This window comes from Diadema antillarum, unplaced genomic scaffold (genome assembly GCF_040938485.1).
Source record: "Diadema antillarum isolate AM-2024a unplaced genomic scaffold, OU_Dant_1.0 seq00000089_RagTag, whole genome shotgun sequence".
NCBI lineage: Eukaryota > Metazoa > Echinodermata > Echinoidea > Diadematoida > Diadematidae > Diadema > Diadema antillarum.
Genome location: NW_027271179.1, coordinates 1,056,933 through 1,081,230, shown reverse-complemented (window position 1 = coordinate 1,081,230; position 24,298 = coordinate 1,056,933). Strand labels below are relative to the sequence as shown.

The 24,298-nt window shown below is 39.7% G+C and overlaps 1 protein-coding gene across 1 annotated transcript in view; it reads left to right on the top strand.

Annotated features, from left to right (window-relative positions):
- Nucleotides 1-23,645, top strand: part of LOC139726538 (ras-related and estrogen-regulated growth inhibitor-like) — a 38,596-nt gene extending 14,951 nt beyond the window's left edge. The window contains exons 2-4 of the mRNA XM_071637522.1: nucleotides 21,299-21,355; nucleotides 22,679-22,758; nucleotides 23,136-23,645. Coding sequence (XP_071493623.1) covers nucleotides 21,299-21,355; nucleotides 22,679-22,758; nucleotides 23,136-23,645 — 647 coding nt within the window. The remainder of the gene's footprint in view (nucleotides 1-21,298; nucleotides 21,356-22,678; nucleotides 22,759-23,135) is intronic.
- The last annotated feature ends 653 nt before the right edge of the window (nucleotides 23,646-24,298 follow it).

Below are 24,298 nucleotides of genomic sequence, written 5' to 3'. Positions count from 1 at the left end.
AAGAAGGAGTGTTTGTTTGCATGGATGTGTATTATGGAGAAAGAAAGGTCAAATGAAAGTAGAGCAATCGATGTATGAGAAAAATATGGTACTGACGAAACCACACGGGATTTTTTTTTTTCAGGAACTGTTCTATCGTCATGTGCAAACATACTCCTACAACATACGGACAACTTTGAGAAGAACAAGCAACAGTCGTGATTCAGTTTTCAGCAGCGGCAAAATTGTTGCTGTCGAGCGTAATGAATGCGATTTGCATTTCTCCGAAATGAAACTTTAAGAACAAAAATTATTGATAGAAGATCGTGCGTACGAAGTCTTCTCATGCGCAGAGGCAGATTTTCTGCAGAAGTTGTTGTTGTCTTAAGTCAACCCTGCACACATTTTCAGTAATCAGTCAAATAGCTCGTCCATATCTCCGGCGTGAACCACAAGCTCTGATTTGTCGGAGTGCCTGCATGCTCGCGGCTCAACCGTGAGATGAATATTATGCGCAAAGCGTGCAAACTACTTTGACTGCTATGCAAGACACGAGGAGAGTCTTCCATAAAGAAAAAAATAATATATATATATGATAAATCTTGCTCCAGGCCTGGTGATGCGCCCGGAAGCCAAGCCAGCATCTATACAGTCACTCATCCATAGCTACGTCGGAAGAGTGATTGATTGAGGGGGATGTTGGATGGTGGCAGAATGGGAGGGAAAAAGCAGGTCAGTATTCATAATTACACACGCGAAACTTGATAATCTATCATTCCAGATTTATCGAAGATCCTACAAAAATCAAACCCGTGTCGTGGTTGGGTTTGTACTTCGGTCTCGAGATTGGAAAATTGCAGAAAGATTGTCAGTACTAGAGTGCTAATGAAACATTACATTCATAACGATAGCAATCATCTACCAATCGCACTCATGATTGAAGTGTGCTTATAGCGCCAAGCACGTTGTGTGGCTGAAAGCTACCAGTAGATGGTATTACTGCTGTCACCTCTCACTCTTATCCTCATACCCATCTCCGCGCCATCCCTTTCTACAACAAATATTCATAAATTCATGTCACTTTGTGATTGATGTACTTTAATATTGTCCGCGCCAGTAATATGGGTTGATTGACGACAGCCTGCTCAAGAGAGATTTTGAACACTACACTTTGTCATGTCGAACAAGTTGGCGTCAGAATAAACATTCATTTAATGCAATAAAAGAAAATTGGCCTGTCAAGATGATGTTTGGTTAAATGAGGCAAGCATTTTCCCCCTAATCATTATCATCATTACCGATGATATAATGCTAACCAGTCTGATGCAGAGCGTTGGTAAAGGTAAAGTGGGATTTTGTCGAGGCGAATGGAGCATGAAACTTTAAAGGTACTGTTTACCATTGGGAGCAGTGATTTGAAAAAAAAAAATGTTCGAGATATCGCATTATTGATGCATATTTGTATGTCAGTTAATGTATCACAAAACATCCTACCATATGAAAAAATTGCAATAAAGCCTAGAATGTAAGGAGATGTCATTGTTTTTCTCATTAAACCATAACTGTAGACGGTTTAGTCAAGAAACATTCTTATAATCACTATTGCTTATATTTGTATATTCAACATTAAGAGTGATTATACTGATTCAAATTTTTACATTGGTTGTTTCTATCCCTATAGCCCATATTTTAGAACTATTTTGAAGCACTAAAGCTTGGTTTTTGTTTCATCTGCAAAAGGTAAAAAATGTCTTTAATAGTGGGCACGATGAAATTGGAAAATTGAATATTATAGCAACAGAGAATGAGCCAAATTTGACTGAGGTTAGACTATACCATTGCATGATGAGAAAGTTCAACAGATAACAATGTTAATATCCAACATCGCTAAACTAAACAAGCGGGTAGCTTAATGTTGTCAGCATGTAAAGATGCTTCGAAATGTCAAAGGCTGGATGAAGCGATGCTATGAGAAAAGCACAAATTTCACGAAACAACATAAAAGTGCGTTTTCCTATCGAACTTTAACGGGTTTGTCTTTTTTGAACACATCTTGTCTTCATTTTGTATGCAGGCAAAGAGCCATATTGACTGATTTCAATATATGATAATAATAACAATAAGGTCTTCTTTATCCAGGGTAGCCTCTTAGTGTTGTCACTGCTCTACCAGAGGGCCCTGCCATTATCATTACCCTAGCGTTGCCAGGTACCCATTTATATACCTGGATGGAAAGGGACGTGGTGGGTTTTTAAAACATCTTGTCCAAGGACGTATATGCACCGGGCGGGAATCGAACTCGGGTCCTCCGATTGGGAGTCGGGAGTTTATCCACTATGCCACATTCCGCCCCCCCCCCCCATAATAGCTCATGATGAAGAGAAAGCAAGCTCTATACACAAAAGTAAGTGATTGAAACTTGTGATAAGATCATACTAGAGAAATCATTATAGTGCATGACATTTCAAGCTGTCATCAATATAGCACACGTTAAAGATTGTGTGCTACCGACCAGTAGCGACCAAAGTGGCGCTGTGTACGTAAGAGTAGATCCTGTGGCGGAGCCATGAGGGAGCGTGTCTGAGGAACACAACATCAATCAACATCATTACTTTCCCTAGTATTATGGAAATCAGACAATCCTGAACAGTGTCATATATTGAGGAGCCACAAAACTTGATAAAAATCGTGTTTTTCTGTGATATCAAGTTCGTCTGCGCTTTTGCTCTCAAAAATTGATTTCGTGACCCAGAATAGCCGAGGACGTGTTATCGCGTGGACTTCATAATCTTCGGGTCTGTAGACATGGCAAAAGCGTAGAACACGATCCTTCCTTGGAACGGAGGTTTCCCATTACATATTATGCGGTGCTAAAATGTCATATTACAGAATTGTTGCCGCTTGCTCTGTTTTTGTCCTCGGCTTAACCTGGTTTTGAAAGAATGTGGTTTTACGTGACCTAACATACCAAATGCCGACCGCCACAATGTTATAGCAATTTTCACATGAGCACCGAGTGTATACCTACCAGATGACATGTGCCTCCGTCTGAATAGAACCTAAATTGTTGGGGGGGGGGGGGGCAGATTTACGCCGATATTCGCAGTAGCTGCAATAATGCTAAAAATAAAGTCAAAGTGGAAATCTATCTGAATTCAGATATCAAATAACTTGCCATATTGACAGGATGTTCTGATGAGATGTTGGTTTGATATTCAAAGGAATCATTAAATTGTTTGTCAGTTACCAATGAATCAATCCATGTTGTTTGAGACAGAAAATTACTTAAACAGGCTAATTAACCGATACACACTGAAAGAATGCACAAATTAACCTGAATTTTAGCTGCATTCGTCTGCAACTGGAAATGGAGGGTAAAGAATACAAGTGTAGGAGCGAACTAGCTGCATCGTGTGAACAGGCAACAGCTTACCGTAGAGAAAAAAATAATTCTTGAGACGAGATAATATTATTATGCCTCAATATCAGATTAGATAATTGAGTATTATAATTTTGGTCGCAAGGAATCCCCCTCCCCCCCCCCCCCAGCTCTACGAAACGTGTTGTCTTCTTTCTTATGATATCAGAAATAAAATGAGGGTAGCTGGAATTGGTCTATTTTTTCGTTGTTATCAGTTAGTGGATTTCTTAAAGTGTACACAATCCCAGAGCATCAGAAAAGTCACAATTAAACTAACAATATTTCAGGCAGGAATGTGTTGTGAGATGTTCTGCTCCGTACGCAATGATAGGTTGTGGTTTACTCTGGTATGCCATGAGGCGATGGCGGCACACACCGCATCCGAATCCTTGGTGAGTTTGGGAGGAGACAAGACGATTGACTAACCAAGCACGACCAGGAGTGGAGTCGCGCCAGACTTCATGCCATATCACAGTCACAGTAATCGACGACGATGTCTTAATCGCTATATCATGTGTTTTGTAACGCGCAATGAATCTTCTGATGATCATGAACATACAGCATCCCCCCCCCCCTCCGCCACTCGTCCACCAACGTCCTTTCAGCTCCCGTCTTGAGGGCAAAATAATTACGCATTACCGACATTCCGAACGATTCTTCGTGAATGCAATTCTTGCTATCCACGTTCTCTTCTAGTTTCAACACGTGTGTGTATTAGTATGTGTGTTGTGTGCGGATATGTGTGTGTATGTGTGTTTTTATTTCTGTCTGTCCGTCTGTCTGTCTGTGTGTACCCCTGACGTTGTATTTCTGAGGTATAGGATTCTTCGTGTGTTGGAGGCGGAGGGGTAAAACCAATGTTATTGCAGGGAAAGAGGTTTTGATCGCTCAGCGATGACAAACATGTGTTCATGATGGTTTATGTATGTTCGTTAGGGTTGGTTTGTCTACAGAGGGAAGAATTAGCTCTTTGGTTGTCGCTTTCATTTGGTGGATGAACCATGACATTGTCTCTCTTGCAGAACTGTATTTGCAATGAAAATAGAAGGGCGCTATTTGTATACTCACACTCACAATGATATGCGCAAAATTATCAATACGATTCTATATTAAGTCATAAGTTTTGGATACAACCAATTGTAATAAATAATAAGGAGATAACACAACACACGGGTATTCAAACCTGTCAGCATCGTTGTTACTGCCATAAAGGCTTTCCATTTCCATTCATATAAATACGATAGCTATGAGACAATCCGTAAGTCCCGTGTCAGATATAATTCCATTGATCCTACGTTTTGACCGGAGGATGTGTTTTGCGCCAGACCTTTTGCATGTATCTAGGTGAGCGCCCAAACTGACTCGGATAGCATTCCGATCTCCATCACCTCTAAGAGACTGAAGTAAAAAAAAAATAGAATGAAAATGATAATGGGATGAGAGAAAAATAAGCGCGCCGCCCACGTTGACGAGTGGCCAATCTGGCCCGTCACCCTCTCAGCTGCATAACTTTTCAAATGCAATCAACGCTCAAATGGTTTAGCTTTGACAGCCCGATTTTCATTTCCTAACACCACTGTGTCTGACCCAATATGCCGGAGTAATGAGACGTGACGTGTGTGATGTGTGTAGTTCAAGGTCACATTCTCAAAGATGACGAGATTCTCGTCCTCTCTCTCAGTATCCATTGAAGATGAGATCATGTACCTAACAACGGTGACGCACTTCAAAGGAAATTCCCAATCTTGTATTTGATAAGCAATTTGTTAATGGACCGTGCAGATTTCAGCTAGTGTCACTATACTAATGTATTATGTATTCGTAAGAAATTACAATGACCAGCGTGATATTACACATTTGTATGAGATTGAGACCAAAGCAAGTCACAAGTCACTTTTTGCTCCGACAAAGTACGGTACCTTACTTTGCACTGTCACATATCATTGTGCCATCGTGGCACATGTTGAATATTTCATGAAAACTTTATCAGGGAGGTGATCCCTGGTTGGATTACACCCCCCCCCCCCAAAAAAAAAAACAAACAAACAAAACAAAAACAAAAAAACAAAACAAAACAAAACAAAACCCACCAAAACCAAAACAACAACAACCACCAACAGGAACAAAATAACAACAAAACAACACCAACACTATTCTGAATTCATGTTACTTCCAAGAATACTGAGTTTGAGGGCTGTTTGTCTTGCCTGACTTGGGAGTGTAAGTTGACTATATACTAACTAGCCCCGTAACATGCTCCATAATCTATTCATTCATTCTGACGGTATAACACGTGCCCAAAACCAAACCGAGTCATAGGCTGATTCTCCAGATTCCCATGGTCCGGAGGAAATGTGCTCGACTCGGGGGTCTAAATCCCAGAGAAAGAACATCAAACTCCTCAATAATAGTTATTTTCAAAGAAATATCGGAGCTGCGCAGTGCTCACTGTTTATCCATGAGCGCTTGTCGGGACTCAAAATCTTGATCCGAGGATCTTTTGAAACTTGATTTCATCAAGGAGCTTCCTGATTTTATCTTGATCTCTGACGCCGTTCTCTTGTGATTTGTCGATTGCATGTCATCGCGGCAAAACGAATCAAATAGAGCATGACATTGGAAAGGAAAATGTAAACAAATGGATTTCATGCCTTGGTTTCTAAACCCCTGATCTTCAGGATCCCGAAATAAAGCCCATACAATATGGCGCCGTGAAATTTTCTCTGTCCATATATCGCAGTCAGTGATCCCTAGGAGATTTCTTCGGAACATTTTATTCAAACAGGAGTGGTACCAGCACGGTGTACGTGCATATATCATTCCAATTGTGACGTCAGCAATGAAACAGGGTAAAATAAAACCAACAACTAAACATAGATTAGGGGAGAGGGTGGAAAGTATCCGGATATTACCGCTGGAATCTGGTGGGTAGATCCCTACAAGCAAACACTCTTATTGACCAAATAGCTCGGGGCTCACCATGGGGGACCAGAAATGCGCCCTTCGAACTCTCATAACGATGATACATGTGGCGCATGTCATAATCACAACATTCAATTAATGATCATTAGAGTCGTATTGTATGCCTACCTGACGACACGGGAGAGCGATCTATCTTTAAAGGGGACAGTTCGCTAGAGCATTGGCAAAATATGACAGAAACTGCCGTGCATGTCGGTATTTGATATCACAGAATGTGCAATCGGAGCAAAGATGGACCATGCTGATGAGAGGAAAATAAAGTCCCTCTCCTTACCGACCTTGAGTGCAAGTTAAAGACAATCAAAGTCTTGCACAACTACTGCTGTAATCCTTTTTCTTGCGGTGTAGGATGACCTAGCGACTATTGTCTGAAGAGCGCGAAATGCGATTTTCTTGCTTCCATCTTAGTGGTCTCTTTCGTCTAGTAATGACCTCACCATTTTCGCTCAGGTAATAACAAATTTGCGCGCATAGACTAAGATGTAATTCTATTATTTCCTCAACCGATCTTTCGACAAAAGGCATCAGCCACAAAAAACCCATAAAGGGCAATGCAGGGAAAACATAGTCACATAAATGTCTCAGGTATATGCCATTCCCGTAGTAACCAAAAGGATGTCTTCAAAGATGTCGTGTGTAGGTTCTTCAGTCACCGCGGGTATTTGTATTTACTCGACATGCCTACCGTATGTATGATAACTTGGTGTGCATGTAAATGCATGTTTTACTTATAACGAAACGAAAGCGAACTATCAGAAGTATCAGAGGAGTATATGAACCACATATACGTTAATCTAACACACAAAACTCATTGGCCATATATTTCAGCTACAATAAGCAAAAAAAAAAAGTAATGTCACTTCATTTCAGTTTATGCTTAGCCAATGCATTTTTTTTTTTTGCTGCTCATTTTCTGTAGATGCAAGGAATGAAAAAAGCCTAAAGGTAATCGTTTTAAAGTCTTATATCTCTTTTACAAACGTCACAAAATTTTGCAAGCTTGAAGAATAATGTCTGTCAACATCGTGTATGAAATCTTATGGTAACACACCTCAGAGATTTTAAGAAATAATAAGCTATACCCCATGCCACTCGAGAATGCGCTCCTCTCTTGTACGAAGAAAAACGCTTGGAATATTTTCGGGGTCCCAATGAATTCACTGGAAATCTATAGTATATTAGTTCCCCTCCATCATAAATAAGGTTCCTGCTTTATTATTCCGAGGGAAGGTCTGAATTACCTATACCTATATACGAGGGACCAGCTTAGAAAAGGAATCTTAATTTTTAGGGTTGCAAATGGGACATACGAACTTTACTAAAGCTTATGATTCTCTACATAAACCTGTTTCGATTCCAGAAGATATTATTGTGGTCCGTCTCTCTCTCTCTCTCTCTCTCTCTCTCTCTCTCTCTCTCTCTCTCTCTCTCTCTTGTTATCCTCGCGGTTGGCACAGCTGACAATGTATGTCATGCTTGTCTTCATTTCATCCCTTCACGATTCAGATGTATGTAGAACACGATGAGGTGCCGTGAATCGTTATAGGGAAATATATTTTTGGAGATAAAATGACCGGCGGCAGAGATTAGAACCGATGAATACTGAGCCGTTACTCTTCATCGAGGCTGCGATGAATACAGTATAGAATACATCCGTTAATATACAACGCTTTCTTTATGTCACCGACGAATACTGATATCAATGCTGACTGAATTATACCTGAGTACTTACAAAGAAATTTTAAAAAGAGAGAAAGAAGCTGCCATACAGTCGGCACCATGCTCTCGGTTTCCTTGGCGACGCGAAATCATCGGTTACATAGCGCGCCTATACGCTCACCATCACGTGCACATGTTTAACAATGCGGAACTGGTATCCACTGCTTCTATCAAACTTGAATCGTCCTGATTTAGTTTAGACTGTACCTCGGAGAAGGCGTTCACTTGTAATGTATCTTACATCTGGACCTGGTCTTTTCGAGAAGTGCAGTGAACTAGTTTACAGGCCGGAAATACGTGACACTGACAGAAGAATCGATGATGCTGTCTACAAACAAACTTCATGAATACGAAAGATACCAACAGCAGCAGCAACGTGATGATCAACAAAGGAAAGGGATTGGGAGAGAGATTTGGCACAAAACATGTAAACGGACCATGAGAAGATCAGCGACAGCATTCCCAAAGTACATCACATTCCAATAATTGATCCCATCGTAGACTTTAGTTGAAACACGGTTCCCTCACTATTCTTTTTTCTCTTTGTTTGCTTTCTTGTGTTCATATATTTATATAGACCAAGGACTGAGTTCTTATCCTACGCTTCCATGCGTGTTCATTCACATATTATGTTGTGTATCATTCCAATGCGAAATAATATGATTGCCATAGGTGATGATGGAGTAGGCCTTTTTTAGTGTCCACCTCCGTAGCAGATTGTGAACTAAACTCACTATATTAGTGTGTGTTCCCCTGAACTCCCTTTTAATGACCAAACCCTTAATCCCCTCTTCATTGTGAATAATAATCATTGACCATTTCATTCATGAGCATTTTGCCGTCACGTGTACAGCCCTGTGTACAGTACGGATGGAAAACAGCCTGACCGTTGCTCAAAATGCACAGTCTGCGTATTGGCGGCTGGTGTGGAAACTACCGAATTGAATGACGCGATACTAATGCGCTGAGCAATAGTTTGCTTTGTCATCGGACACTCTAACACCACCATACCTTTCAAGGTTTTGGCAAGATCGATTTTGACACGGTTGTACACGCCATGTACCATTTTATTACGAGTCGTAAAAGTGCATTGTGATTTGTAGAATAAATGCATTATTAACGCCTCATTAAACTGAGGCAGCTGAACAATGCACTTGCTCTGAATGACTATACAAGGTAATTTCCAAGGGGGGAGAATAAGAAAAATGCAGACAATTTTTGCTCCAGGGAGACATTTTTTTTTATCATTGTCAAAGCGAGAGCATAAAAGAATCAATATCTGACAGTGTTTCGAATGGTTGCATCCAAAGTAAAGACAGATGGATAATAACTTATTACATGTCACTGATTGCGTGAAGGCCCATACGTTCGTTTTTTATCTGGGAAGGCTACTGCCTTTTTTCCCCAACTAATCCTGGTCCATTTTTAAAGGATGGTACAGTTTTGGTTGAGATGGGGATTCAGGTTCTTTTTGCAAGATAATTAGAAACCACTTAAATGAAATATCAAAGAGTATACAAATCTAACAGGAATTCAAGTTTATTTGATGTAAATCGTTTTTTAAATGGCTGAGATTTCCAAAAACAAAGCGAAACAAACTGGTCTTGATAAAAGGTAGGTCCCACCTTTTATAGCTTCAATTTGCTTTTGAATATCTCGGCCGTTTCAAAACCGATTTTCATGAAATAAACTTTGAATTCCTCTCAGTTATTGAATGCTCTTTGATATTTCATTTAAGTGGTTTCTAATTAGCACGCAAAAAATAAAACCTGAATTCCCATCTTAACCAAAACTATACCATCCCTTTAATGGGAGCACCAATCACCAAACTCTCCAGTCCACACGTACCATCACTTTATGCTGCACCTCACGGGTTTAATGACAGTTTCAAATGCGAGTAGAGAATAGAACTTGGCGAACAGCAATGTAACATTTTACGAACAATCATTTTGCTTTTCACGGCAGGGAACCTCAATCTAGCTCTCGCCGTGCGTGATAGAACAATGATGGAGTGTAGAATAATGAGTGGAAGACGATGGGAATGCTCAGTGTGTGTGTCTCTGTGTGTGTGTGTGCGTTTCTTTCTTGTTTATTACAATACAGATTGATGTTTTTCTCTCGCCAAAATCTGACTTGCAGTGGAGCAGTTACATGAATGTCAGCATCCATCAAATCCTGGTTTAAAACCACTCGTGGCTTGTTATCGCCCAGATTCAATCGATCGTGGTTACTTCCTTTCTATGTATGCACTGCAGTGGTAATTTGCATATCGAGGGGCGAATACGAAGCGTAATGTCCTCATTGAGACTTCAATACCTTCTGCAGATTTCACGCTGGTAGGATACGAAAGAGTGAGTGGTTGCCATAGTTACAAATACCATATGCGTGGCCTCATTTTCAGGCTGATGCGCTGTTTCTTTCTGGTCTCCTTTCAGATTATCACGTTCGATAGATTCAGCGTTCCAAGACAGATTTCTGGTCATTTAATGCAAATGTCCATCAGTTCGTAGTACTGTCATGAAGAAGGGGATACACTAAAGACTGCGCGTATTCCCAGGAAGTCGACATGCTCATAATGGAGGGGTGGGGGGGGGGGGGGGTGGGGGACGCACTGCATTCACACTGCAGCAGGAAGCAGGTACTTAGGAAGAGTTATTTAATGTGTTAACATTGAAGCTTTTCACATTTTGAGTGTGTGTGCATAGTGCAGGTGTATTATGGGTACAAAACAAAGTGTTCGAGACAGCAAGAAGTAAGTGCTTCGGTCGATGTGATGTGTGGGTATAAGGGGGGGGGGGGGAGGTATTTGATTATCAACGAGAATATCCCAAGCTAAACTTCTGCTTTTTATAATGATGCCAACAACTGATAAAATGAGAGGAAAATAATATCATACCATGTACCTAGTACACCTGAACCATCAGTTAAGGTGCAGTAATATAAAAGCTCGGAGCTGGATCATAATCATTTTTCATATTTCTCATATACGGCACAGCGGCACGTGATCGGAGTTACACAACAACTCATGCCTTTGTAGATGAAGATTAACCGTATATGTGAAGTGATGCACCACGCTTTTCCATCTCCGTGTGCTTGAATAATTATATCCTTATCATAGACGAGATTGCATTTTTCTTTCTATTGATAACAATATATCGATGGATAAAGGGCAGAACCTAGGTATATATTCTCTTCTGCAAGAACTTCTGATTTATACGCCAAACAGTTAACTGAAGAGGTGCATTTTAAGTCTTGATTTGAATGTTGCTACCGTAGTGACAGTTGGGGATTTCCTGATTTCTAATGCTATTTCATTCTACAGTTTTGGACTAAATAAACAAATCCTTGGTCTTCTAATTTCTTCTTGTTGTTGTTATTGTTTGTTTGTTTGTTTGATTGATTGTTTGTTTTTACAAGTTGGGATTTGCAAAAGGATGGTATATTTTGGAATTGCACAGGTTTAGTGTTTAAGTGAGACTTGTGCAGTATAATAGTCATAGTGGGGCTTGACCATGGTTCTCTGTGTACCATCAGCGAGATCTTGAAACGATATTTGTTGGCGAATTCGAAGCGAGTGTAGCTCCCTCAGAAGAGGAGTGATCCTCGAGAATCTGGATCTACTACAGATCAGCCTATAGCACAGATGTTTTAGACTCGATTGCTTCAGTCGCACCAATTTGAGAAGCAGGAAGTCTATGATTATATAACAACGCGTTACAGAAGTCTACAAATGCATGCGTGAACGATTATTTTCATACTGCATGCCCTCATAAAGGTATTTTTGATATACCTCTGAAGTTATGGTAGATAAGTTTGCATATATTTTGTGATGTGTACTTCCACTTTCCAGTTTGGGCTCGCCTTATACACAGGAAAAAACCAGAAGGGATTTTCTTTTTTTTAAATCTAGAGAGAGCAACTGCGCTGCATTGGTTTACGCATCGCACATTTCGACACGTCTCTGTTTCACATAGTTTTTCTTGGAATCCCATGTCAACATTAGCGTTACATTTTCGTCGCGAATACAGTACTGTACATACAGTGATCATGATGAGCTACAGTGGATGAGCTAACCTCTATAACATACTTTGCATAACAAGTGTGTATGTAAAAGTGTGTGTTTGTGTGTTTTTCGTTGAAGTATACACATGCACACACACACACACATTATATATATATATATATATATATATATATATATATATATATATGTATATATATATATATATATGCATATATATACATATGCATTATATTATGTATTATTGTAATTCACATTAGCACATACTCGCATGCAGACAGACATACATGCATACTATTAAACGTGTGTATATAAATCAGGAGAACAAAATGTAATTGTATATGTTTGACTTTGATTATATATTTTTTTTTAAAAAGTGAACAGGTTGGTGGTACTTGGGTGACCTTGCTATCAATCATCGACAAAGCGACGTAATTCCACCCACGTAGCACCCCTAACGTGTGCTATATTTCCTTCGATATGTCGCGGTCTAAAATAAAGATACCGTGGTCATTGACAATTGCGGACTGCATACACGGCTCGCGACGGTCTACGTGACTTGCTTGGAAAGTATGAAGTCGACGATAAGGTTAAGGTTTTCATAGTCAGACACGCGATATTGCTCTTTCCCGGTCAGCGTGAATTCTCAACAATAACTATGTCCGTAGCCAGATATGACGAGCAAACTTTGTTTTTAGTGTAGCTTTTCTTCAAAATATTTTGCTGAATAAGGAATGTGATTAAAATCATTCCTTTAATAAACATCATAATGTTTCACATCTTAATTCAACTGCAATTGATGCGATTTTACAAACAAGGGTAATTCTATCAGTCATACGACGTAACATTCACGTGCGGGATAATAGTTATGATAAATTAGAGAGTGGTTGATAGTTTATCGGTTGACTAGACGGAGGAGCAATTTAAATCAAATAGATCGTCAGTTTACAACACAATACAGAGCTGATTGTAAAAAGTTGTTAATGAACTCCTATGTCTATGAATATGGATTCTCATATCCATCATACCACATTGATTTCATATATCTCAGGTGCACCAGTATAATACAATTGGAAGGAGTATGCACATGGTATAAAAGATCGAAGCTATGGCGATGGACTTTCAAAACACACCCCTTGAAATCTCCTCCCAGGGCATGCATTACGTCACTAGCAACAGACCGCTAATCCGTTGCCAGGTAGATATCATTTTCATGTAGTGTGAATTCGGGAAAGCACGTGCGTTTATTTTGTAGCTTCCGGAATTTGATGAGGAAACCCGGCGATTCTAAATTTAGGAGAAGAAACTGATAGTTGTCTTTTCTCAGCATCTCAACATAGATTCTATGGAGAAACCAGGCTTTTAGTCATTCTTTCCAGAGGAAATTTCAAGGTGAAACATGTTGGAATTAACACACCTTCAGTCTTATAGCGAAAGTTAACGTCTGAAAGCTCACGCAGCGCCGAGTAATATAGTAAACAATAAAGAAATTTATAACAACGTTTTGAAGGGTATATATTGCTCAAGATAAACATTCTTTTTTTCATGGATATCGATAAATACCGTCTACTTGTAAACAATTAATTGATGAATCAATCAATTGGTTACCTTGTACTTTCGATCCAATATCAATTTCTCCTGTATTTTTCTACCTGCACAAGAGACGCGATATAATATTTGATGAGTATTCACATGATGAGCATGACAAGTAAAGACATGTGAAAGTGAAAGCTATATTCTATTGATATTTTCCCGAAACTTTGCTCCGATTTGAAGATAACATTTAAGAATTCAAATTCATGAGATTCTTCCGTCGAGATGTTTTTCATTGCAACTGATTGACAAATTGCCCTACATCGACGTAAATAAGCACTGAATTGATCAGTGTTTTAGTAGCATCCATTTAAGAATTGTTTTGCAGTAAATGACTAAATTAATATATTTTTTTTTTTGTCAAAAGAAAGTATTTTGCCCTGCAAACCAAGATGACTACCTTGTCATCTCTGAAGTTAGACTGAAGGGGAGGGAAATGACTAACATGACTACTGGATTATCTATAAGCTTTCCCTGCCTTTTCACAGCTGGTGACAAAAAACAACGCAACTGCATTGTTGTAGTTTCTGTATGCCTATATGTGTAAAGTATTCTACAAGATTTTACAAAACAACCAGATTGCAACAAGAAACTGCATGATATCATCTACAATCGGGGAAAATATCCATATTTCCTTTCTTTCGGGCTTGTCCATGCTAGATATTATAACGATCATCATCTCCATATTGGTCTTATGGTCAAACCATGCTGTCAAAAACTCCGGGGCTGCAATGTCGGCTTCTTTGAAATGCCAATTAAAATAGTTACATGGTGATATGGTTCTCTAATCAGTAAGACAAACCGATTTGGCTTACTGATGTTGAACGTGTTATCGTGTGCAGTGAAAAAAAAAAGAAATACCAGTTAGCATTTTTGTATATATGACAACAACTTTTGGGGGATGGTAGAATCTCACAATATTTGAACAGGAGCAAATTTGGTTGGATGAAAAAGATTAAGATACAGTATAGTGTTCAAAAGCAGCCGACGGCATAAGGGATAATGCGTTTAGTTTCCTGATTTACTCAAGTATTCGATGTTAACTGCATTGTTAATCCAGACATTGTACAAAGATGCTGCGAGCCTTTGCGATCCCTCCAATGTTGATTGAATTCCGTTAAGATAATATGTAGGCCTTCTGCAACAATGCCAAGATTTTATTGATGGAATCAGAATATCTGCTGTGATCGAAATCCTAACAGCAAAGAGTGTAATAATATGATAAATGTTTTGGTGTATTGTTTGTTTGTTTGTTTGTTTGTTTGTTTGTTTGTTTGTTTGTTTGTTTGTTTGTTTGTTTGTTTTTTAGTGGGTTAGTCTGAAACCGGAGTTACGGTCAGGGACTTTACATGACAAGTGTTTTATTTGACATTTTGAATTATTATGTAGGCCTATGCGTGGATGGAAAGACGAGTTTGACTAATGGTAATAAATTCACACAGTTTTTGATACTCCAAAATACCCCTTCCGATATAAGGTGCAATTAATACTTCACTTTTGAATCAGTGCCCTTGGTCAAACTGAACAGTGCTATCATGTCTATTTTTGTCACATCATAATTAATAATATTGTCTACATTGCTTTCGAACAAGAATGTTGGCATGAAAAAATCCAAATTCAATACATAAAGATGATAAACAATCATAATCTAATATGTGGATCATGATCAGCAGCAGGGATGTGGATTAACTTTTACTCCTCTTTTGACGTTACAGATTGATTTCACTTCCTGTAAAAGGAGATCAGGTGATATACCTGGTGTCAATGCACTTTTTGACAATCATTCACACATTACATACGTATTCCCATAACACTGACCAACTCACGCTTCATTACCCTCAAAGTCCGTTTACATCTTCGAGTCTCATTGTCAGTCATAGCTTGTACAGCCGGGTCGCGTTGACTGGAACCCCGCCATTCGTCAAAAGTCGTCCCCCCTCCCCGGGTTTGCAGAAAAAGTGCTGAACGCGACGCTACCGACGCCCTTTCGGTCCAAGCCGTCTGTCATTGGCACTTCGACATGCACATGCGATGCGATCTCGATAATTTTATTAAAAATTAAAACAGGGAGGTGTCAGTCTCACACCTCCATGGTCAAAACGAGACAGAACGCAAGTCTAGTGACACGAAATGAAAAGTCAGAGGTTGATCAGTGATGAGCGTAAAGAAAACAAGAAAGACACAAACGAAAATTAAGTAAGTAAACAAAGGAATAGCAGCTTGCACGTGCCTCTGGAATCTAAAACCCTGATTTTTTAATTATGGCGTCTTATAAACCCGCCATTCTCGATAATTACGTACTGAAGACGGGAACGTTTTAGTAAATTAGTCAAGAAGTATGCATTTCGGTTGGATGCCCCTGTGTTTCCATAGTTTCTTTCTGCGGGGGTAAAAATGACAGAATTCAACAAAAGTTTCATGTTACTTGCATCAAGAGAAGACGTTTCTTTTGTCCTGATTGTTGTAAGTTATCATAACAGCGAAAAGAATCAAAAACTGGGTTTTTATATGTTCAGTGAAAGCAAAATTACAACTAGCTGTAAAAAAACCCGTAAGTTCGAAATAAACATGCTAGGAACCCTCTAATGCATGAAGAAGACAATAATAGATGGTTAACATGGTTAATACGACGATGGTTGTTGTTATCATTGTTATTAGTCACTGTGTTAATAATATTATTGTAATCACATTCATCATTATTGATATCATAATTGCTATTCATCATTACATTATCATTATCATTATCATCATCACCGTTGTTGTCACCGCCATCACAACCACTACCATCATGATCTGTCGGCGTCTTGTCAAGACATTCCACTTGCTGGCGTTGTATGCAGAAGTACATCAGTCTAAAACTAGGATCCACATCACCTTTCTCATTTCCTTTATTCCATGTCATGTGATTACGGGATTGTGCCTCCTTCATTGAACTGGTATACCTCGTCGAAGGTCTAGTAAGTTCAGATCACAACAAAGTTGAAAGGCAGACACAAGTATATATTTTTTTTTACTTCAAGTCACAGCTGCATCAAAATAAACAATATTGCTGTCAGTATCTAAATAAGGGGAGTGTGTGGGCCCTCGTTTATCTTACCGAATTCGAAAGTTAGACAGCGTGTCTGGTCGTAGAAATACAGAGAATGAGTGGAATTTACTCATCTTTGTTTGGTCGATCATGTGGAAATCGTGGGTTTTAACGGTAGATTTAAACGGGTAATTAATGGCGAGTTTTGAGGTTTCTTGTCTGGACAAGCGGCTGAAAACGCCTTCATTGTACGATGCATTCGATAATATTTACTACTGAATTAGGTCAAATTTCTCAATGAATGCACTTTCCTGAGCCATCAAAGCATATAAGTGAGACGCATGCATTGTCGGAGAGCTGAACGCAGCTTTTGCCCACATATTACCCACCTATAAATACTACGTATTTTAGGTGGTACCGTCTCTGGTACGTGTTATCACATGGACCTTCTTTCTCGAGAGTTATTTGACCATCAAAATATATTACGGACTCATTTATGGCAGATTACAGTGCAAGTACAGTTGAGAAACGCCTTACTCTCTCTGAAATATCACAGTTATTCATATCGTAAATCTGTTTCAACAAAGTTTCTGGTAATGATATTACTTGTAAAAGCTGTTGAATGTCCATTCGCTCCCCCCCCCCCCCCCCCCGTCACTATGTGCAAGCCATATTTCTTTCCTGTCCCGGCATTGCTGTACGAGCGCGATGTGTATCACACACACAAGTCAATGCACATTATTGGATGCTAACACAAAGTTGCTTCCTGTATGTAAGAATACAATAATGTATTCAAATCAGTGCCGCAGAAACCGATAGATGTAATATAAACTTATCAGAATGACACATTTCGCTCATGATATAATATCAGACGTATCACAATTTCCCCCATAAAATGTAACGGTTACTTTTTACAGCGATAGTGTAAGTTATATACTAAAGTCATATACTGTACCGAACTCATGGCGGAATGCAGTATCTGTGTGATCAGTGAAATCATTGTCCAAATAAGCACTCCACGTGGAATGTTACGCAACTCGATATAACATACCACCAGTCGCCTGACACCTCGTGGCCTTGTGATGTTCGGCAGGTTGCCAATTTGCGCACCGCACCATCCCATCTTCGAAGGTCTACGCGTTGAGAAGACGTTTGTTTTGATATTTGATAATATGGGGATTCGCAGGTTGAAGACCTGTCTAACCAGTCATCCGATGATTTGGCACAGTAACTGCACTCCCTGCTTAACACCATCTATTCTGACAAATCTGTTCAGTCAATTAAAAAAAAAACATCAACAAAGAAACCACAAACGCTCAAAAAGGACGATAATACCTTTTAATTGCCTCTTTATTCTCAAAGACTTATCTGTTATAAATAGAAACGAAGAAGAAAGGGAAATATGTCACGAAACCCATCTTACACAACAAAACTATACCGGGTATAAGTGAAAATGGTATAAGCAGACCCCTCATCCGCCCCCACACACCCGCAGAGATTTGGTAAATATCGCTTGTTGTCGACTCCTACAATGTATATCTTAAAATCATACATTGCTGTCTCAAAGAAACTTGTTGACAACCATCAATAATGACCTGTTGACAGTTCCGTATTATAGGAGTAAACCGGACATAATCTACTTTCGTTACACGACCTCGTAATTAACATGAAAAGTCATGGACATTACACTTCTGTGCAGCAGTTCAAGTTCTGTGTGAGGGCTGGGTGTTTGTTTGGTTTTATGTTTACCTTGTTCATGATTGCCCTAAATATGTGTTCTCTCTAAATTCCTTACATTGGAAATCAATCTATAAGATTGTGTTTAGGGACAAATCCAAAATCAGAGTGAGAAAACAGATTTAGTTCTAAATCTTGTAGATCGAGATTTTCAATCTAATTTTGGATTTGCCCCTCATCTCAATCTAAAGAATTTAGAGAGTTGGTAAGTGCAACGACTGTAATGTCATATTGTGGACGAGAGAGAATAACTGGTGTATAGACGGAGACTAAATAGGCAAATTCGTTGTTGAGTGAGTCTGTCTTTCTTGAACTCGTAATCCCTATGTCCGCCTGTTTTATGGCAACCCGACAAGATATGACCCATTACCTACCTGACGTATTGTCTTACAACCCCGCTCATGCTCTCCGCCGGGGCGATGAGAACAATAAAAATTGGATCAGAATGTTTGAAATGTCAACAAGTGTCTATGATTTCAGATTTTTGGATCGTTACCCTGGTTGCTAGTCGCGAGCCGTACAGGGTGCCTCAGAAGAGTACCATGCATTCAGCCTACCACCAGCCCACATGATGTTCAGGATACGTTTATGTCTCATGTGCAGGGCCCAAGTACAAGTTTGGGGGAATGAATATTAGTTTGGGCAGAATAGGAATCTACCAATATTCAAGTTTCTCCAGCAAGCGCATGAATCGAGGAATCCAGTTTGATTTCTGTTTGAAAACTGTGGTGTTTCGATGGAAATGGTTTGTGCCAAATTGGGCACAAAAGATGCTTCTCGAAGACCCGCTATATAGTTTTGGAGATCAACCATAACCTATAATCAAATGTGCCGACTTGGACGGACATATCCATGTTAGGTGATATATGAGAGCACACTCTTGAAATGAGATTTAGTTGAGCGATTTCAGACAACTTCAAACTGTAACTAAGAGCGACAATCAGTAGTGATTTTCTCGGTGGCATGAGTATTTTCTCATTACACTTATAATTGGAATCAACACCCCTTATCAATATAAGGCGTATTATCTAATCGTATCCTCGTGCAATTGCTGGATGTCCTCGGATACTGTGTACATAGGTCACCCATCAAAGTTTGTCCATGTCCTGTTGTATAGCTCCATGGTTTGCATGATCCCCTTGAACAGAAGATGAAGATTTCATTACCTGCAATGAACACAACTATTGTACCTCATACGATTGGATAGACCCTTGCCGGCCCGGCGTAATGACATCGTGCCCTACAAAAAATGATAATAATGATTGAAAAATGATAATAAATAGATTTACAAAAATTCAGGTACCTCTCGAAGTCTATTGACAGTGCACCTTGTCAATGGGTGTAGCCTCTCTTATTGCAGAGAGGTGATATTTCGTCTCACCCCTTCTTGTTATTTGACGGTGCACAGTTCTACACGTTCAGACTGCAACTGAACAACGTATTGCTGAATCTGTTTATCAGAATCAAATGTACCTATCCAGCGTACTTATAATGGGAAGAAATTATGAAAATGATTATGTTTTGGGGAAGTTGACGAAGAGTGCTAAACTTGTATCCTGCTAGTTTGATACCCTATTTCGTTTCATCGTGGCATGGTCAATTTTCCAACTTTTTTTTTTGTTCTTGGATGATGTTTTGCTGCCTAGCAACGAGACTTGCATTTCGGTTGACATATATCAACGTTCATAGACGTGATACTATTGATGAAATTCCGTATTGGTTCAACAGTATCCCCTGGATAATCCAAGAGCCAATTTCGTTGGCATATGAAATGATGTAGACAATTGCATGCCAGCTGGTGGTATGATATCAGATAAAATCACCAGGGGACTGTCAGAGGGTGATATATCATAGAGAGCCTGTCTCTAAAGTTTCTCCCTTCCTCTTGTTGCTTTTTCTCTCCTGCTCCTCCTCCTGCTCCTCCTCTTCCTACCTCCTCCTACCTTTTATCTTTTATCTATTCTTTCTCCCTACTTTTTTTTTGTCTTCCTCCCTTTATCACAATCTATATTGTTTCCTGCTTATTTTCGTTTCATTTCATTTGCAAAAATAAATACATATACATTGTAATACTACCTATTTTCTAATCGGGTTAAAAAAAAAGCTATCCGAAACCGGTCTAATGTCTCTGTTCTTTGCCTTGATATCATGATATTTGCTTTACATTTAGACAAAAAGTAACCTTTCTGTTCGCATTGTCTTTTCACATTTTCATCTTTCCGCTTCTTCATACTACATATTCTAACATTTTTTCCATTGGTGAAGACTGTCGTTCTTATATCTTTGTTTCGTTTTGATGTATATTACATCTTAGAATTCAGCTACATATTATGAATTTGAAAAAGGTGTTCGCAGTCTCGCGACCGATCATCATTCGAGCGATATGTTCTTATTCATTATGTGAGAAGAACTAAAGACTGCAGTTGTGTAACGACTATATGCACATGTTTCTCTTAAAAAAACAACAACAACAAATCATATGATAAAGTTACCGTCTCGTTGTATAATTCAAACATGATTCTAACCTCCGTCTATCCGTCTGCCTGTCTGTCTTTTCCCACCCTTTCCCTCCCCACCTCCTCCCCTCCCCCCTCCTCTTCTCTCTCTGATAATGTGCCTTTGCAAATTTCATTTGTTATCCCTCGGCGGTCATGTTATGTAATTACTTCATTGATCAGTGTTTTATTCTATCAATCATTCTGCGGCAGTCGACAACGGTAAGGTGCGATAAAATCGCCTAGCATTCATTATGATAATTATGATGATTACTTTGTGCAGTCTCATGCATCTTATACTGTTTTCCGTTTTCTCTTTCCAGCATTTACCGTGAGGTTCGTCACGAGGAGGTTTATTTGGGAGTACGACCCCACCCTAGGTGAGTCCTTCATCTTTGGTAACACTTATCCCTCCACGGGACCTAAGATCCTCTCGGCAATGTATAGAAACATTTGACCCACTGGACCGAAAGACATAGTTTATTTCACATAGCTGATTATTAATCATAGACTGCATTGTCTCTGGATGTTACGTTGATTGTCATCATCACCATTGTCCCGTGTTAGTATTTTTACCTGTGCAAAACTCTCGGGGCTATCCATAATACTATAACGTGAACATGAGCGCGCATTAATTGAACTCACTTCCTTATACAAGGCAGTGTCCTCGAACAAGCTGCTGTGAGATAAAAACATAGACACCTCCAGTCTTTCTTCTCGAAGATAACCATCCGTACTATGTTTACAGTTCAAACAGTTTCTTATTCAGCTTCGTATAAGGTTTTATATATCTATCCTTTTCCATGGCCAAAACCTTCGCTAATTCCATGTTGTAAAGATAAGGTCCTCATTGCGTTTCATAATGTATCACGTGTATAGAACATGACTACCTTATTTCAAGGGTTTCCAGAGAGCAATCACACGGGGCCTTAAGCAGGTTGCAATGTGTCGGTCCTCCTTCATGATTCCCAAGTTCAGAAAATGCCCCTTTGTATTCCCCTGGGCACGCGTAATGACTTTTGGAGGACCCTTGACTATGCAACCGTTATACTAGTTGATATCGGAGGCCCATGCGTGAGGCCGTAAGTGGGTTTGTCGATGATCGTAAGTCTTAAATCTGATTAGGATCATCATGGCCTGTCCTTCCATCACTTATCATCGTACAAACCTGGACAGAAAGCTTTTCTTTCTTCTTTATTTTTTTTTTTGAGTGGGGTGGGGTGGGGTGGGGGTATAATAGTGATAGATCCTCCTTGCCTTTCTCCCGGTCTTTGAGATAAGAAGAAAAATGAACATTTGAAGTTATTTTCTTTCACTTTTGAACAGACACTTTGTTTGACGAAAATAATGACATTCCCATTCGTTGATACCTGCGGGAACTGAATTCGTTATAATGGTTAACTGTGGTTCTCGTAGTAGTATCTTAAAAGGCAGAACGGTGGTACTTTCAAGGTATTTACTGCCGTAACTTGTTTGAAGAGAGAATAACTTAAGTCTTGTTAGAATAAGGAGGCCATCAAATTCAGTTTGACATCTTTTTCCCCTCGTTGTACGGAAGAACCTTTTACAAAGGTAATTACGATCCCTATGTAAATTCTTTTTATTGTCTTCCGGTCCTCTGTCTCCATATGCCTACATTACTTCCGTTTTTGAAAACAAAAAAAGCATATTCATGTGATTTTGTTCTCCTGTTTGGTTTGCAGAAATGATCTACCGGCATCGGGCCTTCTTTCCCGAAGAGACAGCTCCAGTTGACTTTGAAATCCTAGATACAGCTGGCCAGGTAACTATGACTGCAGAGAGAAAACTAGCCATAACATGTGACGCATAGACTGGAAAAGTGTTGTATAATTATCACCACAGGAATAAACATTATTTTCAATTTAACCTCAGTGGCAGTGCATATAACTCAGAAATGAAGACGAAGGTGTATGAACGCAACGTCGTCGTCTCTTCAAATTAGAATATTGTAATATGTAGTTTAGCTGTCAGTATGTATACAACATCTTCTGGTGGCTTGCAGCAGTGGCTTGTGATCGGGTTCTGGTGTTCCCAACAGTAATGATGAAAAACACAAATCTACAGCATGATCTGAAACAGTGCTTTCATCTTGATGCCGTATGTTTCATTTCTCTTTTCTCTCCCCGTTTTCTTTTCCAGGAAGACAAGACGGAGGAGAAGATGAGATGGGCTGATGCCTTCATCATTGTCTATTCCATAGCCGATCGCTGCAGCTTTGACGAGGTGATGCGTCTTAAATTTCTCTGCGCCAGAGCGACGTCGAAGCGATCACACGATCCCGCTATCCTCATCGTCGGCAACAAGCGCGATCTGGAGTACGACCGCATCGTCGAGGCCGACGAGGGTGAGGAGCTTGCCAGAAGCCTCGGCTGTGCTTTCCTCGAAGTGTCTGTACGGGAGTCGTTTGAGGAGGTCTACAACGCGTTCGAGAAACTCATGAGCGAGTACCGAGTTCGGAAGCGGACATCATCGACTACGCAGAAATTCTCGCTAAGGAAAAAGAATAGTGTCCCCAAAATGGACCTGGACAATTGCCCACCGCGGCCGCGTGAACGCTCTACCAGCTTCGTCACACCCATGGGGTTGATGAACAGAAAGTTTGACCATGCGGTTATGAGCGACTTGTCAGATAATGAGATCGCAGAATGACTGTTTTACCGCCTTGCATGCGATGATGTGGTTGATGCGGTTGGAGCCTCCATGTTAGCGGTTACAAGCTGTACTTGGTGTCATCGTATGACGATGACTCGTGTGGCATTATCGACTGACCGATAGCTAAACTGACATACGAACTTCAACGTTTAAAACCTTCGATAGTGACCATTTAATGTTGTCAAGCGACGTAAGCTATGTATTAAATACACGGAATGCCACTGCCAGAAATGCCTTCCTGAGCGTAAAAACAACGATGCCATACATAATAATTATCACTGGCGGATTGAATCAAGTCATCCTGTGACTGCAAGATGTTCGACTGACATTTGGTAGGAAATCAACGACATGAACAACAGTTTCAGCAGGCATTATGAACAATGCATGTGTGATATTTTGCAAGTACATAGACAAGATGGCTAACCATCGTCTCCGCAGGGATGTCATCATCGTGCTCGTACTCTGATTCATACCTGTTGGTACTCTGTATTCTTATGAGCTAAACCCATACCGCAAATGCTTCGATTGAAATGAGGTGAATGTCGAATTTACTTGCCTTATTTTTTTGTATATCATCATCAGCTTATGGAGGCACTGTTGAACATTGACAGAAAAGGGGCGAATGAGACACTAACGGTGTATGACCTGTA